The sequence below is a fragment of the Rhinolophus ferrumequinum genome, chromosome 7 (assembly GCF_004115265.2).
Source record: "Rhinolophus ferrumequinum isolate MPI-CBG mRhiFer1 chromosome 7, mRhiFer1_v1.p, whole genome shotgun sequence".
Lineage (NCBI taxonomy): Eukaryota > Metazoa > Chordata > Mammalia > Chiroptera > Rhinolophidae > Rhinolophus > Rhinolophus ferrumequinum.
The window spans coordinates 27,130,593-27,149,068 of NC_046290.1; the positions used below are offsets into that span (position 1 = coordinate 27,130,593).

The following is an 18,476-nucleotide window of genomic DNA, read 5'->3' on the forward strand; positions in this document are numbered from 1 at the left end:
AGTGGGGCTAATGTATATCATGTGGACATTTGGAGGTCAAGAGCTTTTACTAGCATCATTGTTGGCTCTGCAGCAATGGGAGTTGAGCATTATCTATCAGAAGGGCTCTGATCCAGAAGACAAGAGAGAATGAGAAAGATAACTGCTGATAAGCACAAGCGCAAAACAGGAACACGGGCTGAAGTGACCATGAATGGGTTTAGATAAAGACAGGAACAGGAAGAAACTTCAAAACCCTCAGGGAAGACCAAGGAAAGTCAGTTATCTTTCTCACTTGTCAGATTAAGCAGGTTAACAAAAAACGATGAAAAAATGATGACTATGTTTATATAACCAGATCTTACAGTTTAATTATATGAGGATGCCTGAAAAGCTTGAGGTTCTGAATTTCTCTGCGGATTTTTCCTACCACGTCAAGGCTTCGAATCTTCTGTCGATTGAGTATCTTCACAGCAACTTTATGCCCAGTCAACTCATGTTTGCCAACTGTAGGAGAAATCATTTTAATAAATTAGTGCCAGGCTTGACAAATAACATATTTAGACATATTCTAAGAGTAGTAATCTTAGCATTCTCAGAAAATACCAAAGCAAATTTAAACTCAATTCTGTCTGATATACCCCTGAGTGTTTACATATTTAAGAGTGAGTAAGTGGGAGAATACATGAGAAACTGGTAGCAGTGATTTATCCAAGAAGGAAAGTTGGGAGGCTAAGGGAGAAAGAGGAGAGACTTCCTTTTTGCTGTATACTTTTTTATTCCGTTAAATTCTCTTTATTTTTCATTTTTTTAAACTATCAGACATGTAAATTAAACTTTTTTCTTCGAGTTCTGTGGATTTTAACACATGTAGAAATTGGTGTACCACCATTAGAATCAGATACAGAACAAGTTCATCATCTCAAAAAATTCCCTCATGCTATAAACAAACTTCTCCTGTCCATAACCCCTTCAACCTTTTAAAATATGGTTCATGAGCATGTATTTTCTGTTTTTTAAAATAAGAAAAAAATAAATTTCTGTTGTTAAAGCCATTCAGTTTGCAGTATTCTGTTATGGCAGCCCTAGTAAATTAATACAATATTTTTTTTACTATTTCTTAGTTGAATACTCAACATTAATATTTTAAACTTGTCTTTAAAACATTATTTTAAACAAAGAATTTTTCTCATTATTCCAATCTTAATAGGCTTTCCTGCTTGATCTGGGATTTCAGATGAGAACCTACAGACCATCGGGTTCAACGGTTTTCAACAATTCAACATTTTCCCCACCAGGCTGTCTCAGACAATGAGTGATGGGGTCCTCTGCCCCACCAGCACCCCTGCAAATTGGCAGGGGTAGAAGAGGGGATGGGGTAGCTCCTCATTATTTTGAATTTTTTTAAGCATTTGCTACTTTGTTCAAGTGTTTTAATTAATATTAAATCCAAGGTCAAATTATAGATATTTCACAATGGAAAAAAAAGTCTTTGTTAAATAAGACTCAAAGAAAAATGTTGGTTACATCAGAGTCCTAATTCTCATTCCTTTTCAAGAATACAACCTACCACCTAAGTTCAACTTTCATTTCGTCTAGATCCTTGTTTAACCTTCACAATACCTCTACAACGTAAATCTTTGCAGCAAATGAGCAAATGTGCAACTGCAACATAGTCTCCTCTAACCAAAAGTATTATCACAGAATCCTGAGGTAAAAATGCCATTTTTAAACTACTCCAATTTAAAAGGAATCTCTAAGTTTAACTACCCTTTATACATAATATAGCTCAACTAATCTCAAAACCATCCATGGCTAAGAAACTATAGCAGCTTCCTCAAAGATGGCAGATTAACAGATTGCACGGGATTTACTTCTGTCAAAACCTCATAAAAATATACATGAAATCAGTGAGGAAGAAAATCCTATGTCACAGCTAAAATGAATTGTGGAAATCAAGCACATTCTTATTTCTGATAAGGCTTTCTGCAATCTCCAATACCAATCAGATGTGATTAAGAACAGTCAACTTGACTGTTAAAACCCAACTCGGGAAGTATCTTCTTTCTGAGACCTAGTTTATTAATCCCTGAAGAAGTACTAGTCTCACCTGTCCAAACTACCCGCACCATCTCCAAGCCCCCTGGCTTACGAGGAACCTTTTCTCATTAACTGCACAGCTGAAACAGGACTGGGAAATAGGCACAATACTGGACAATACTGGCTGACTGAGACTTGGAAAGAATATTAAAGCAGAATCCACTCAGGCCTGAACTCCAATTCATCACAAATGAACCAGTCTCCTCTCATATCGTACCCTGCTCAACTTAATCTCAACCCCAGTTAACTTTAAGAAACAACTGGGGCTTATCCAAAACTCTAGATGTATATTCTGTCCTTAAATAAGGTACTGGAATAGGAGATTCAAAACATTTTCTCAAATTCATTCATCTGGCATTCAATACAGTTAATGCTGCCAGGGAAAACAGTACAGACGAAAAGCAACCCGGTGTCCGCAGACCTTCCTGGGCTCTGAAGATGACAAATAACTATAACATGAGGAAAACAAACACATTTTACAGTGCAAAAGAAGAAAACGGGGGGGAGGGGAGGAGAATATGCACAAAGCTCACCCAAGAAATGAATGTTTTAAGAAAAATTAACTATTTCAGGGTGACAGGGGAATACAGAAGTTATGAAATAAGAGCAGAGCAAGACCTATTTTGCAATAGAAAAATTAAAATCATTTAGAAAGCAGTAAATTGCAACAGAAATGTGGCAAAATTTTATGGAACACATACCAGAAAATGAGGAAGAAATCAGCAGGAATAGGAGGGACGGGAACAGGGGATCAAGTAAGATTCAACTTACGAGTCATGAGGGCAGAATATTATGTACTCCACCTTAGCAGCAACCCCACCTCGCCTCCCAGAAAGGGATGAATGGAATGAAATCAATAACCAATCAAGATACAGCTCAAAACGTCTTTAATACTTGAGCATTTCATCAAATTATAAATTAATTTGAAATATAAAGGCATAACGTCTTCACTTTTGAAACAATAGAAGAAATCACGAAAGTATGATTCTATAAATAGTCAAAAATTGAACCGGTGGCAGGCGGGGGTAGGTGCCTCAACAGCAACTGTAAAGAGAGAGAGTTCAAATGCATACATGAAGACACTGAGAACTAAATAGATAGGATAGTGATTAGTTTGTTTTTTTAATGAGAAATTAGAACACTAATTCCTTTTTCATGGCTGGGTAAGCCAAGAGAACATTTTGAGGTAGTAAAAGGGTAGTCAATGTCCTAGAATAGCACTAAGGGTGGTATTTCATTTTTTTTAAAAAAAGGCAATTTTAAAGCTTTTATTTAAGTGTGTTTTTCCGGGACCCATCAGCTTCAAGTCAAGTAGTTGTTTCAATCTAGTTGTGGAGGGCGCAGCTCACAGTGGCCCATGTGGGGATCGAACAGGCAACCCTGTTGTTCAGAGCTCGTGCTCTAACCAACTAAGCCATCCAGCCACCCCTAGATATTTTTTAAAAATATAAATCTAGGTGATATGTTATACTATATTGTAATTTAGGTATAGAATTTACTAGTTAATATTCATGACATACCCACTTCGCACATACCAAGAGCTAAATAAGTAACAGCTGTAATTTCTATGCCTCTAGCTCCCATTCCCACAAACTTCAAACCCCCCAATCTGTTCCATCCTCACCCTTCCAATCATCACCAATCCTGAGAATTGTGGCTTCCAAAGTTCAACCCATCTCCTGACTTTTTCAACAGATTACTACCGCTAGACACAGATACCCATAGCACCAAATCCTTGACAGGGATTTCAACTACTACCTAAAAACTCTATGAATACTTGGTCAGAGGAGAGCACAGAGGCAAAACACAGGTTCATTTACTTGAGTATAAATTTTAAATGAAGACTTTTTAAAAATTTAAATCTAGGTGACATATATTATACTATATTGTAATTCAGGTATACAATTTACTAGTTAATATTCATGACATACCCACATCGTACCCAGGTGTATGAGTAACTCTCACTAACCCTGGAAGATTGGTATAACTAGCAACACTTTACAGATAAATGAAGCATAGGAAGATGAAATAATTGCCCAAAGTTACACAGCTAGTGACTTGCAAAGCCAAAACTTGAATCTAGGTCTGTCTCAAAAACTTGTGCTGTTTCCAAAAATAGTAAGTGAAATGTGGTAACTTTCTAAAAAAGACAATCCTCAAAAGGACATTATACAGTTTAGTAATACAAATATAAATATCCTTTTAATAAAACAAATAGAAGTTAACATATTAGAGGAATCCTTAAGTTATAGTCTTGTAGTTCAAAAAATAGACTGAATTCCCCTATACTAATAAGAATTATTCTAAAAATTGATTCATTCGTTCATTTAAGAAACTGTTGTTGAGTACCTGCAACTATTATGTGCCAGGTACTGCTACTATGACCTTTTTCCCATATGAGAAAATGAATCCAGTCCACTAAAAACCCACCTTATGTCAATGTCAGTATTTTAAGACAAGATACCAAGAAGACATTGTATCCATTCTATCAAACCAATTTAAAAGTTCCTCAAAACTTAAGGCATTATTAAGGAGAAATGAAGAGCATAAAATTATAAGCGTACAAAATAGAATGGCAAGTGTAGTGGGGTGAATAGTGTCCCCTTCCCCCAAATTCATGTCTACCTGGCACCACCTCTGAATTCAATCTTATTTGGAAATAGGGTCTTTGCAGATGTAATTAGTTAAGGATCCCAAGATGAAATCATTCAAGATTTAGGGTGAGCACTATAGCTAATGACTCGTTTCCTTATAAGAAGGGGGGGGGGGAGAGAGAGAGAGAGAGAGAAAGTGGCCATGTGATGACGGAGGAAGAGACTGGAGTTTTGCTACCACAAGCCAAGGAACACCAGCAGCCACCAGAAGCTGGAAGAGGCAAGGAACCAGATTCTCTCCTAGACCTTCAAAAGGACTGTGACCCTGCTAACCTTGATTTTGGACTTCTGGCCTCCAGAATTGAGAGAGAATAAATGTGTTGTTTTAAGGCACCCAGTTTGTGGTACTGTGTTACTATAGCCCTAGGAAACGAATACAGTTAAGTTTATCAGTTTATAAGTGAGTTTTCTAAAATATGATATTCACCATTAACAAGCAAACAAAAGTAGTAGTATTTTTGAAAACAGGTTTTCTATACTGTACTACACATGCCTAAGTATTCTTCAATGGAACACACTGTACATGACGCCAGAACCAAGCAGGTGTTCAGCGTGTGTGAGCATTAGTTACTCCCCTGTGCCCTCACCCAGTGACATCCATAGGAGTTACTTACCTGCATAGGACTTCTCGCTCCTAGACTATTACTATGTTCCAGCGTGTGGTGTTCTGCTCTCTGAAGTTGTGCCTCATCATTCACAGACTATCAGGAGTCAACTCTTACAGCCCCCTCTTCAGTGTTCTAATTTGGGGATTCTAATTTTCTATGGGCTAGAAAAGTCATAAAACTAAAATTATAATAGATTTTCTAAAGTATGCTCTACCAAACACTAGTACTGGAAACTCCACAGAAAAAGATTTCATCATCTTTTTGTCCTGGGAAAGGACTTACGTCCTGGGAAAGGACATACGTTCTCTTTTTTGGAAACTCTCACTATGCATATTAACACAGTAAAGGCTCTGAAAAGCCCCATAGTAGAGAATCCTGTTAAAATTTGTTTAACCTGGTATTTCCCAGGCTTAATTGGATACAGGTTTTTCCTTCCAAGGTTTTCAAATGTCCCAACATTGATGACTACAATATTTTCTTTCAGTACAGGCAGTATCCCTCTGACTATTCTTTTCCTCCCTCTTTCTTCCCAGCAATCTTGGTAATTTAAGGCCATCATATGATGATAATCTGTTATGTTTTCCTTACTTATAGGAACAGAAATATTTGCCTTGATCCCAATTACTAAAATATTTCAATATTAGAATTCCAGTAGCATAATACTTTTGAAAATACAGTGTCTTATAGCTCAGGAAACACACATTATCACATTTGAGCCTCACAATAAACCTATGATGCAGGTAATATGAGACAAAGAGAGATGATGCAATTTGTGGAGGTAAAGCTATTAAGTGATTCCGTTGGGACAGGTTTTCTGACTCCGAGTCTTCTGACCTATCCACTATACCCGACCATCACTGTGCACGAGAGGGGAAAAAGGGCTTGGCACAACAGCAACACCTGAACTCTTTCCTCAAAACTACACTCAAGATTCTCCATTGACTAAACTCAGCTGCAGCCAAATTAATTGCTGTTCCACAGTCAATCGATGTCGTAAATGGACTTTGTCAGGAATATGCATTACTAAGAGAATTCCCCCTTTTCCAAAACTCAAAATTGTATTCTGCACACTGTGACTGTGACAGCAGTGCTAAGGTGCTACTTTTGAACGAAATAGAAGACAGATACTTCTGCCATGTAAGATCTGTATATCATTCATAGGAAAAGCTACCAGAATTCATCACAGCAGATTAGTCAACTAAATATTAGCTACCGTGTTTACCCGAAAATAAAACCTAGCTAGACCATCAGCTCTAATGTGTCTTTTGGAGCAAAAATTAATATAAGACCTGGTCTTATTTTACTATAAGACCAGATCTTATATAATTAATATAATAAAGTATAATATAATATAATACGGGGGGAGGAGGGAACACGGTAGTAACAACCTGTTCTTGCTCTCTAAAGGGAACTTTTTCAAACTGTAAAACATTGTAACAGATGCTTTTCTAATCAGATATGTAATCCTGAAGTGAAACAAGATCATACTTTGAAAGAGAGGATTTTAAATAGTAAAGAGATGTCACAAAGACAAAAATATCTACTGAAGATATTAAAATAACCTAATGATTTCATTCCCATTCTAAAATTAAAAGAATACAAATCTCACTTATAAAAGTATTATGGAAAACACAATCCTGGAGAGGAGTTAAACTTTAAAAGCTATAGGTGGAAATTTGAGCATGCTACCTTTTCTTAACAAAACATTTCAGGCATCCCAAAAGGCAAACCAAGTACCCATGTCTCACCCACCACTAGCTTAAGCAACAAAACAGTATAAATATAACTGAAGCTCAGCAGGACTCTTCCCAGATCTTTCTCCCTCTTCTCTCCCCAGAGATAACCACTATCTTGAATGTGGTGTTTGTCTTTCCCACAAATGAATCCATAAACAATACAGTAACATTGTTTTTCATATATTTATGTTTCTAATTTAATTTTCTGTATTCTTTTGAACACATAATACTTGCAATACACAATTCAAAAGTACAAAAGGATATACAGTGAAATATACCTGCTACCTGGTTCTCTCCTGAACAACTAGTGTAACAGTTTCACGTGTATCTTTAAAAAGACACTCCATGCAGTTGCAAGCAATTACAACTAGATACATATTTGCCCTGCTTTTTATATATACAGTAAGTATACTACACACACTATTCTACTACCCCCTTATTTTTCCTCTTTAAAATACACCTTGGAAATTACTCTCTAAATATATAAAGTATCTTGCTTTTTTTCCTTAGTTTCCAAAGTATATCACGGTATTAATAAACCATAACGTAACTATTGTCCTATTAGAAAGGTTACTTCCAATCGTTTGCATGTATAAACAATATGGCAACGAATAACTCATTGTTTCACAAGCATGAATGTATCTTCTCCCTCCACCTGACAGGGGTATCCTCCATTTTAGGGGCCATCAATTTTATTACTACAATCATTAACATAAACCCCCCCCCCCCCCCCGCCCTATCTCAATACCAAACACCAATCTTCGCACGGTCTGTCCTAATTATAGTTGTACTCCTTCTGCTATCCCTTCCCATCCTGGCCGCCGGAATTACCATACTACTGACCGACAGCAACCTAAATTACTACCTTCTCTGACCCCCTCAGGAGGAGGAGACACTATCCTGTACCAACATCTGTTCTGATTCTTTGGCCACCCCGAAATCTATATTCTCATTTTACCCAGATTCGAATCATCTCCCACATTGTTACCTGCTACTCAGGCAAAAAAGAACCCTTCGGATACATGGGTATGGTCTGCACTATATCAATCAGTTTCCTGGGCTTTATTGTGTGAGCCCAATAAATTCCATGAGTAAATTCCTAGAAGTTGAATTAACTGGGTTAATTTTAATAAATACTTTCACACTATCGAGGCAGTACCAATTTATACTCCCACCAGCAATGTATGAGTGTTTTTGCATGTTTTTTAAATATATATGAATAACATGACTGTACATATTCTTGTACTTATGCTTTTGTGGCCTAACCTTACATACTTGAGATTCACTCATGCTGATATATATATAGCTCTAGTGCATATACAGATGTTTTTAATTAAAGAAATGTGCAAATAACTTCCACTGTGATTCATTCACAAAAAGAACAGTCACCTATTTACCTGAAATTGCAGTTTTATGTAGAAATACTCACCAACTTAATAGGTTCTATGTATAAACAACTTCTTTGCCAAAGACCACCCACCCTACTAAAAAGACAGCCTTCTCTTCTCTTGGAAAATTAACCAAAAGTGCCATTTTAATTTACTGCAGTAGTCACAGGACTTTGTTCATTCATGCTTTTGTAACTGTTCTACCTGGGAGGAAAGGGGAATGGCCCAGCACGAGAGTAGAGACTAACACCTTGACAACCAGAAAAAAACAATACCTTAGAAGTAAAACAGGAGAATTCAAGCATAATTCCAAATTAACCCTACTTGTCTGTTTAAACTTTCCCCTCAAAATGTTATTGTTACCAAAGGATTTTTTAAGCCTGTAACAGGAAAAAAATAATCACTATGAATTTACAGTCCACTCCTTCCCAAAAATTAAATTTCCTCTAAGCGTGGACTATTACATTGGGAATTTTTCTGTATTGCATTATCACATCTAGATTTCTTTTCTATGATTAATTCACCAATATATTTAGTTTTAAAAGCTCTATCTACTCCAAATTGTCTCCATTGAAATATATGGCTAATCATATTAGTCATAAAAATTCTTACCAAATTAAGGCCAGTGTAAGATACCAATGTCACCAGTAAACTAGCTAATTTTGTCTGCTCACTGAGCATCTATGTACCCGTCTCTCTCCTAATAATTAATACCCATTTCTGTGTAGGTATCTATCCTGTCCCCTCACACCATCCAAGTACCTCAGAAGAAGATGCCCTTAATAATACTGAATGTCAACTGCAACTGAAAAATAATTTTTTTTAAATGCCCTCCCCCCAACACACACACACATATATCCAAGAGTGGGCCATATTCCCCCAAGGGTAATTCCATCTCCCTTGCTAGGGCCTACTTAGGAACACAGGCCTAAGCCATTGGCACAAGGCATCCCAGGCCAGAGGGACTGGATAAACCAACAAGACTCATGAGAGGTACGCTGGGACTTCCTTGCTCTGGAGAGAACCAAGGGAAGAGATTTTCTTGGCTAGGTTGAGTTGGATTTTCTATTACGTGGGGCAAAAAGCATCCTACCTATTTAACAACTTAAAAAATGCACTGGTTGAGGATTTTGACCGACATCAACTAATGTATTTATGAACAAATTGAACCATACCTACGAAACCTATGATCCTTTGACTACTGTTGTCCTTGCTACATTTGGAGAGGTTGCTGACTTTGACAGTGTGTGGGACACTTCAACAGAGGCACATGTGGAGGAGTGAAGGTTAAGGAACAGCGGTCACTGGAGGGATTCATGTCAAAGCCACATCACAGATCAAATCCAGAAAACAAAAAAATTTCCTCTTGCTTTCCTATCTGCCATGCCAAAAGCCACCTAGCAAAAAAGAAAATGAGACCTGACTCTGCTCAGATCTGTATTAGGAGAATGATGAGCATCCTAATCCAAGCAGAACTCTGGGAGGGGTGGACATCAAGATTGTCATCACTATGTTGCGGGCATTAATGAGCATTTCTTACAAATACCGTGTTTCCCCAAAAGTAAGATCTAGCTGGACAATCAGCTCTAATGCGTCTTTTGGAGCAAAAATTAATGTAAGACCCAGTATTACATTACATTAAAGACCTTTATAATATATATTATAGTGTTATACCTTTATATAATATGTTTTATCTTTATAATATATAAATACATTATATATCTTTATTATATAACATAATATAATATAATATAATACCGGGTCTTATATTAATTTTAACTCCAAAAGATGCATTAGAGCTGCTTGTCCAGCTAGGTCTTATTTTGGGGGAAACACAGTACCTACTTGTAAATTAAAAGAAAAGTTTGGAAACGCTAACATAAAAATAGAGACAGCACAGCCAAAATAAGTAACTTCAAGGACACAGAAACATCTTCCTGACCTAATACAGACCCACCCTAATGGTTGTGATTACCCTATTCTGGCATTTGCTTCTTACTTTCTTACATTGTAGGCCTTGCTGATTTTTCACAAGGTTTAGGCAGTTGCTTCCTGTGAGCTATACAGCAATTTTCCAGTTCTATGACTCAGAAAGGACAAGAGAAGGAAGGGTTCTCCTCTTCCATCCCTAGATAAAATCAGAAAATGTTTATTTAGCTCTGGTAGAGCAAGACTAATTTAATTCACTGTACAGATTTTCACAAACTTTTTTTTCTTTTAAGTATTTACCTAGCGCTTAGTATAGTCAAGTCACACACTATTATTTATTCAAAGCCTTTCCATGAATTATTATCAGCTCCGTATTTCCTTCCTTTGCATCATCCCTAATAAAAAAGTCAAATACCTAAAAAAATTATGCGTCACAAAGTTTGCAATTAAACCTGTGCCACAATTGGTAGATTGGAGCAAGTTTGCTATTTTCAAATACCGTGTTGAAACACAAGGGTAAGAGAGTCCACACTTTTCTTAAAAAAAAAAAAAAAAATCAAACGATGTGCACTAAATTGTTCATTAAAATATAAATACCCCGTGAAAACACATGGAAAGGAGCTGCATTAATGAACTAATATACTATCTGGAGGCAACATCTGCACTAACTACCGGGTTTGGCATACAGACTGCAAAACTGGTAATTCAGACACACTAAAGGCACGGAGTCTGCATTCTGAATATAAACCATGCATCACAAGTATTGGACCAGTTTATGTTCATTAACTGCTCCGAAAAAAATTAGTTATCCTTTCCGACAAGATGGCTTTTTTTTTCTTTTTTTTTAAATGATTCTCTAAGCTACCCCGAGACTTTGGTGCTAACAGATTTCACACTGGAGAATCAGCCTGAACAGGTGAGTAGACAGCCTTTCTAAAGAGGACAGAAATAAGGACAATGCTAAAGAATGCCAGGGAACCGATGGGCTGGTCCTGAGCGGAGGGAGAACAGCCTCTGTTCCCCGGGGCTCTGGGAGGAGACCCCGACGCCCCCACCCAGCACTCGGAGCGCGCCGCGCAGCCCCCGACCGCCCACCTGAGAAAGTTCGCACCTCCGCATCCCCGCCCCTCGCACGGACCAGCCCCTGGCGCCGCCGTCGCCATGGTGACCGGTCCCCACCCCACCCCCACCCGGCCCGGGAGGGCCGCGCCGCAGCCCGGCGGCCGCGTTGGGCTCCGCTCCCGCCGGCGGGAGGACCGGGGCTGCGGAGCCCGAGACGAGGAACGCAGGGGCCGGGGGAGGATGAAGAGGTGTGAAAAGCGGAAGTCGCCTGGGTCCTGGGATTGGGCCGTGGCTTGCCCCGGGGGTCCTCACCCTTCACTTTGCCGAAGGTGCCGACTCCCAGCGTGTCCCCCAGGATGTAGTGGCCGATCTTCACCCGCCCGTCGTGTTTCTGCTTCTCGGTTGTCGCCATCTTTCTCCAGGAACTGAGTCTGCGCATGGCGCCGCGGGAGGGGGGCGGAGGGGGCGGGCAGGGCCGCGCCGGGGGCGGGCGGGCGGCCGGGCGGGGAGGGGGTGGGGACGCGGGAGGGCAGCCGCGCCGCGGAGCCGCCGCCCTGCGCAGCCCGCGGAGGCCCCGCCGCCCGCCGTCGGGCGCAGACGCTCCCCCTGGCGGGGCGGGAGGGGGTCGCTAGGAGGGGCACCGGTGTCCCCTTCCTCGCCCTGCATCCCTTCGGCCTGGGGCGCCCGCCCACCTGCGCGGCAGCCCCCTGGCTCCTTTCCTCTCTGCGTCTAAGTGTTACTCTGGGTGGGGGAGCCGCTCTCCTTGTGATTCCAAGCGGGAAGATGGGCACGGGGAAGCCCGCTTGGGTAGGGCAGATGGACGGCTTGTTACTCGTGCAGCGCGAATTGGAACCTGGTTGGAGATACCGCACTGCCACTGTCGTCAAACCTTTTGGTTTTCCCTTCGCGGTGGGATCTAGAAACCTTTGGGAGTTGTCACTTGCATCTTTGATAGTTTCCATCGCCTCCTGTCTTCCCTCCCTCCCGGTCTCCAGCGTCTCTTTTTATTTTTACTGTGAACCAGAAGTTGTTACTATTGGGCACCTGGACAGCTCAAGTAACGTTGCCGGTCTCTCTTCCTGCTGGACGCTTTCCTGAAATTTCCTCCCCAAAGCAAACTCTGTCGGAAGGAACAGGTTAGGGATACGTATTTGTGTTCGGGGCCTGAGATGTATAGGAATTACTATTTTAGATTATCAGTAAAATACAGAGTTGAACTGAACTGAAAACAAGGATTACTGTTGCATCAACCAGATCAGTTGACAAATATTTATTGTACTAGAAATGAGTAAGATTTAGTCTATTATCAATACAAATGGGATCACGCCATATCAGAGGGGAAGTTGAGAAAGTATACTTATTTGTAATAGAATTTTTAAGTGAGTTTGTTAGTCAATTATAATCCCCTAACATGGACAAAAATCAAGTGCCCCCCCCAAAAAAAACAACAACAACAGTTTATAGGATCTCAATTTTGCAGTGTCATAGCATTTGGGCTAGTGTCAGGCAGAGTTGAACTCATCATGAAAATAGTATAAAAAGTAAAAGACTAAAAATATCACCTTTTTTTCTAGTGAAAGTTACCCAACTCTCCTGATTTTTATATACTTTCTGTTTATGACATCAAAGTACCATGTTTTAACTGCTTTGATCCAAGCAAGGTGCTGCAGGAGAAGCAAAAGCATTTGAGTTTAGAATTACATAAAATAAGCAGAGAACAGTTACAACTCTCCTTGGGTAGATCATCAGTTCCTACTCTACTATGAACAGCACATATTTTGAAGGGCAAAAATGTTAAGAAATCTTTGATGTGAGATTTGGGGCGGGGGAGGGGTGGGCAGGCAGTGGTTACTGTTGTAATTTTTGCTTTCTGGTTTCTTCACCTTTACCCATTTGCCTTGAGAGTTTCTGCAGCTCAGGCTCTTTGGATAGCTACAAAGCAGAAAGAGATCTCTGGATTCTCTTAGAGGAAAAAACTTTTAAGTTTTCCCACCAGAAATAGCATCTTAAATTAACTTTAAATTTGCATCATGTCTAGAATTTAGCCCAGCAAGTTTCTGTTATTTCTTTTAACCTAAAAGGGAAAAAAAAAAAGGTATCTCAGCTCTATAGGGTGCCAATTAAGCCACAGAGCATCTTACCAGGGAGCAAATTGAAGTTGAATTTTGAAAACCCACTGCCAATATCTTTATGAAACTTTGAAGACCCAATTAAGAAAGTAATATAGACTATATTTTAGCAGAAACATCAGTTTGTTTCTGCTTTTGTATTATTTTAGATTATAATTCTATTTAATAAATATTCATTAAATACCACTATTTACTCAAAAGCATTGTTGGGGGAAACAAAACCTAAAATCATAGATCAAAGAATTGAATAGGAACTTAGAAGCCATCTTATCCAATCTCCCATAGTCTGTTTAAGCAACTTTTATTGCTGTTTCTTTTTTCTTATGTTGTGTTCAAAACTGAATCCGGTTAACAGTTTCTAAGAAAGTAATGAGCTGCCTTTAATCCTTTGCTTTATCTCTTTCCTTCATTCTTTTTTAAAAATTGTTGTCACATTTTCTTCCACTCTCTCTTCCTTTAATTCTCCCATTGATCCATTGTCTAGACCTTCATTTCCTTCTTTTCTCCCAGCATCTGTTAACCTCCAGACACTGTGGACAGATAGAAAATGAAAAGTCATGTTCCTTACCCTGGAGGAGCTCATAATCTGGGATGGCAGTTCCCCCTCCCCTCCCCAAGGATAGATAATATTCACATGTTCAACATTTTCCAGGGTAAAAGCAAAGATAAGGTAGACTGGCTTACACCCAGTTTCAGGACCCATCAGTTGCAGCTTTGCCACTATCGAAGCAAAGTATATTGGAATGTAAGTGGGCAGGAGTGACATTATAGAAGTAGCCTTGAATCTACTCGAGTTTAAGAGGAGGGGAAAAAGTAGTTTTCATACTTCAGTACTTCAGCTTTTATTAGCACAAATAAGTTGCAGTACATCACAGTGCTGATGAAGACTACCAACCAGGTGGACCCATCGCTGGTGGAGAACCTCCGGTCTCGGAGGAGCATTAGTTACTTGTCAGCTGCTTGCTCTGTAGCCCTTCAGAGATTCTAAGGGAGATGTGAGTCCTTAGTCTTTTCTTAAGACTGTCACAGTGTTAGTAGACCCTGCACTGTCAAGTGGATATTACACTTCCTCAATGCCTATCTCTAAACATGGTGTCCAGAACTAAAAATTCTGAGAACTACACTGCTTTTAATGCAGCCTAATATTTCCTTAGCTTAGTTGTCATTACATTGTAACTAATATTTATTGAACAACAACCAGGTAGGCATTAGGCAGTTTGCTCGACTCTGAGGACTCAAAAAGCAAAGGTTCACAGTATCTGCCTCCAACAAGGCAAAGCAATATCATAGGTGCTATAATAAAAATATATATGTATGGTCCTAAAAGGGCATTATGAGAGGAGGGCATAACCTTTATCAGTGGAGGTCCACAAAAGTTTGAACTTGAATCCATTTAAGGGAGTATTTAGACATGGTGCTTTGTACTCAAGGAAAAACGTGGTATGGGGTATCGGGGAACTTGGAGGAAGCATCCCAAGTAAGGGGACCAACATATGCAAAATCACAGGGAAGGAAGTCTTAGGCTTTGTGGAGAAGAGCAAGTGGTTACAGGGGATGAAATCTGGATGTACACAGCGACTCCTTAGAAGAAAGGAGAGGTAAACAGAACTAAATCCTGAAAGGCCTCATGTGCGCTTCTCAATTTGGTCATTATCTTACAGTGATGAGCCATGGGAGGATGTGAAGTCAATGCATTTTAGAAATACATTCTTTACCAAAGAAACTGATGGCTATTGGTGCCTTTAGCAAGGGAACCTGGGTGACTAAGTCCAGCACAAGGGGCAGACTTTCCTGTGTATCCTTTTGCAACTTTTTGTTTTCAAACCTTATGAATATATTACAGAGTCAAAAAAAATTAACTTTAAAAAAATATATTTTTAAACTCACTTTGTATGGAAGATATACTGGAGAAGAGCAAGACCAAAGTGGTGGTAAAACAGGAGACTTGCAATCATCGAGTGAAGAAATGAGGAGGCAAGCACCACGTATGAAAAGGAAAAACTCTAGGAGTATTTAGAAGTGGAATTAGCGAGGTACAGAGATTGATGTGGACAGAGAGAGAAAGGAAGAAATCTTAATTACCTCCTAGGATTCTGGAGAGATTGTTGGAAGGATGGGAAATAGAGGGGTTCAATAGAAATAATGAATCCATTCATAACGTTAGGGCATCTAAGAGACATTCAGGTAAGGATATCCAGGAATATACTCCAAAAAACCGTCAGTCTAGAGATACACATTGGGTATCATCACCAAACAAATGGCCGATGAAGTAGGGCAATGATTGAGGATGAGATCTCCCCGGTTTGTAGAGTTAAGGGATCCAAGGACAGAACACTTCCTTAGAGAACATGAATAATTAAGAAGATCTGCAAGCAATATAAACCTATGGAAGACACAGAAAAAAAAAGTAGTCAATTTATGTTTGAATGTCCCCAAGAAGTTACAGTGATTACAATTAGTTTGTGGATAATTGTTAACTAGGGTAGATGATTCCTAACTCTTGGTTTGAATTTTTTTTTTAGGTTAAAACGTTTGCAACCCCTTCATGATGACGAATTTTAAGCTTCAACCTTAATGGTATAAGCCCAGAACTGTTTTCTGGGGAAAATCTTAGCACTGTTCACAGACTCCCTTGGACTATCTCTATCTAGGTGGGTGTAGTTGGTTGGTCCCGATAAGGTCCTTGTAATAAGAAAATGTCAACCCTGCTGTCTCTCAGTTGATTCACTGAGTATCAGGCACATTGATCTTTGTTGCTCTATTTTAAGGGAAATAGATGGAAGGGTAGACTGATAGTCTAAATTGTACCCCTGGATCAATTGAGATCATGGGTGGGGGGAGAGATAATTATACTGCCCTGTTTCTGGTTGCTGTTAAACATGCTTTTACTCAAATTGGTAATACAAGGGGTTGATAAACATCGACACCTTGAACAGGCTAATAATTTGGCTCTCTATTCAGACTAGTAAGTTGGTCCCCATCAAAACAATATTCTTGAAAAATTTTTTCAACATTTAAGTTGAAAGAAAGAGGACTGCTGAAACAGTGTACCAGGGAACAGACACTGTGGTGACCAGCCCTGACTTCTTGGACAGCAGTAACCGGCCATCTAAACATGCATTTTGTGAGGTGGGAGGTCTTATCCCACTCCAGGTGACTTATCAAAGTAGTTGTTTTTAGCCACATCCTTCCGAGCAGACCTTGGATAAATGAAAATTCGAGTTATGCTTTGGCGCTTCAGAGATGTGTGGTCTCCCTTTCTAGACTGGCCCAGTTTAGCTCCCTCCAGTCTGCTGCTGCTGCTCTGTCCTCAGTGCAGGAGTCCACTGAGGGTGCTGGAAAAGCAGACATGCAAAGCAGCCTTACTTTGGCTCTCCCCAATTTACAGCCTACCTCTAACAAAAATGAACCTGCTAAAGGCATGTGTTTTAGTATTCCAATCTCATCCCTGTATTTATTGTATTTTCCTTCCCCTAAGTTCCTTATTTCCTCATTTATTTATTTTGCTGGAATTATTACTCTTTAGGTTTCCCAGATACTTTTTGTTTTTTAAAAGACTATTTTTTAGAACAGCTTTAGATTTATAGGAAAAATGTGAAGATAGTACAGAGTTCTCATAGACTTGGTTTCCCACATTATCAACATCTTACATTATGTGGTACATTTCTTAACAATTAATGAGCCAATATTGATTTGTTATCATTAACTGAAGTCCATACTTTATTCCAATTTCTTTAGTTTTTGTCTAATGTTATTTTTCTGTTTCAGAATCCCATCCAGGAGCCACATTATATTTAGTTGTCATGTCTCCTTAGATTGGCTCTGATAATTATTCAGATATTCCTGGTTTTGATGACCTTGATACTATTAAGGTGTATTGGTCAGGTATTTCGTAGCCCCATCCATACTAATTTAAATATGACTTCATACTGATCCATATAACCAACTCTAATCTATTACACATAGATTATTTTAGCCTCTTCCCTTAGCTTATTTGTAAACTCCCACTCTAACAGGAAGAAATCTAGCTTCCATTATCTAACATTCATTTATTTAATTGTTCAATTTGAGTATGTATTTGCGGAAGTAACAGAATTCTTAACCTTACCCCTATGGATAACGATTTTATCAACTTGAGTCCAATGCTTGATACAGATCCTCTTGTCTTTTATCTTACAGACCCCACTCATTTCCAAGTGGTAATCTTGTACTCCACCATTTTCTTAGGTAAGCACGTATTCCCTCCACCATTTTCAGTGAGGTGGTTTCATACATGTATAATTCAAATAGATTATATTGTCACAGTCTGCATTCCATCCTAGGATCCCCCAACCTCTGTTTTAACTGCCTCCTATTCACCTTGTTGGTGAAGGAGGAATTCCCTCCGTAGGGTTATGAGGGCAAAACACACAATACCCAACACAGGACAGATGATATCAAATCTTCTGTCACACAAACATCTATTGGTCACACAAACTCACAGCCTAGGGGAAGAAGGCAGTACATATCACTCAGGGCCACATGGAGGTTGCTCTCAGGATCAGAATGAACAACCTTGCAGTATCAAGAGGGTGGGCTGGCCCCTGGTTCCTGTAAAGAATGTGATTAGCTGTTTGGATAATTCTACAAGCTGCCAGTGAACTGAAACCCACTACTCAGGGGTTAGCAATAACTGTGCCTGGTCCGTTTGGTAAGGAGGGTTGTATAGCTAGAGAAACTTACCTATGCGAGCAGAGTTGGGAGGGGTATTTACAGTTAGGACATCCTAGGCTCTACCAAGTTTTCCAATGTCAAGATAACACATAATATGGAGTTTTAATATTAGGCCTTACACCACAACCTCCCAAATGATTTATTTTATTTATTTATTTTTATTGGGGAAGGGGAACAG

The 18,476-nt window shown here is 39.4% G+C and overlaps 1 protein-coding gene across 3 annotated transcripts in view; it reads right to left on the reverse strand.

The window, feature by feature from the left end:
- PRKAA1 (protein kinase AMP-activated catalytic subunit alpha 1) overlaps positions 1–11,895 on the reverse strand; it is a 28,303-nt gene extending 16,408 nt beyond the window's left edge. For 2 of the 3 annotated variants that reach the window (XM_033109814.1, XM_033109813.1), the window contains exons 1-3: positions 11,769–11,869; positions 10,473–10,593; positions 345–486 (exon numbers count right to left, since the gene is read on the reverse strand). Coding sequence is in view for 1 of the 3 variants with exons in the window: in XM_033109812.1 (XP_032965703.1) it covers positions 345–486; positions 11,769–11,895 (269 nt within the window). In the remaining 2 variants the exon portion in view is untranslated. Of the gene's footprint in view, positions 1–344; positions 487–10,472; positions 10,594–11,768 lie in introns of all 3 variants that reach the window. The other variant, XM_033109812.1, reaches the window with a different exon arrangement.
- Between the last annotated feature and the right edge of the window lie 6,581 nt (positions 11,896–18,476).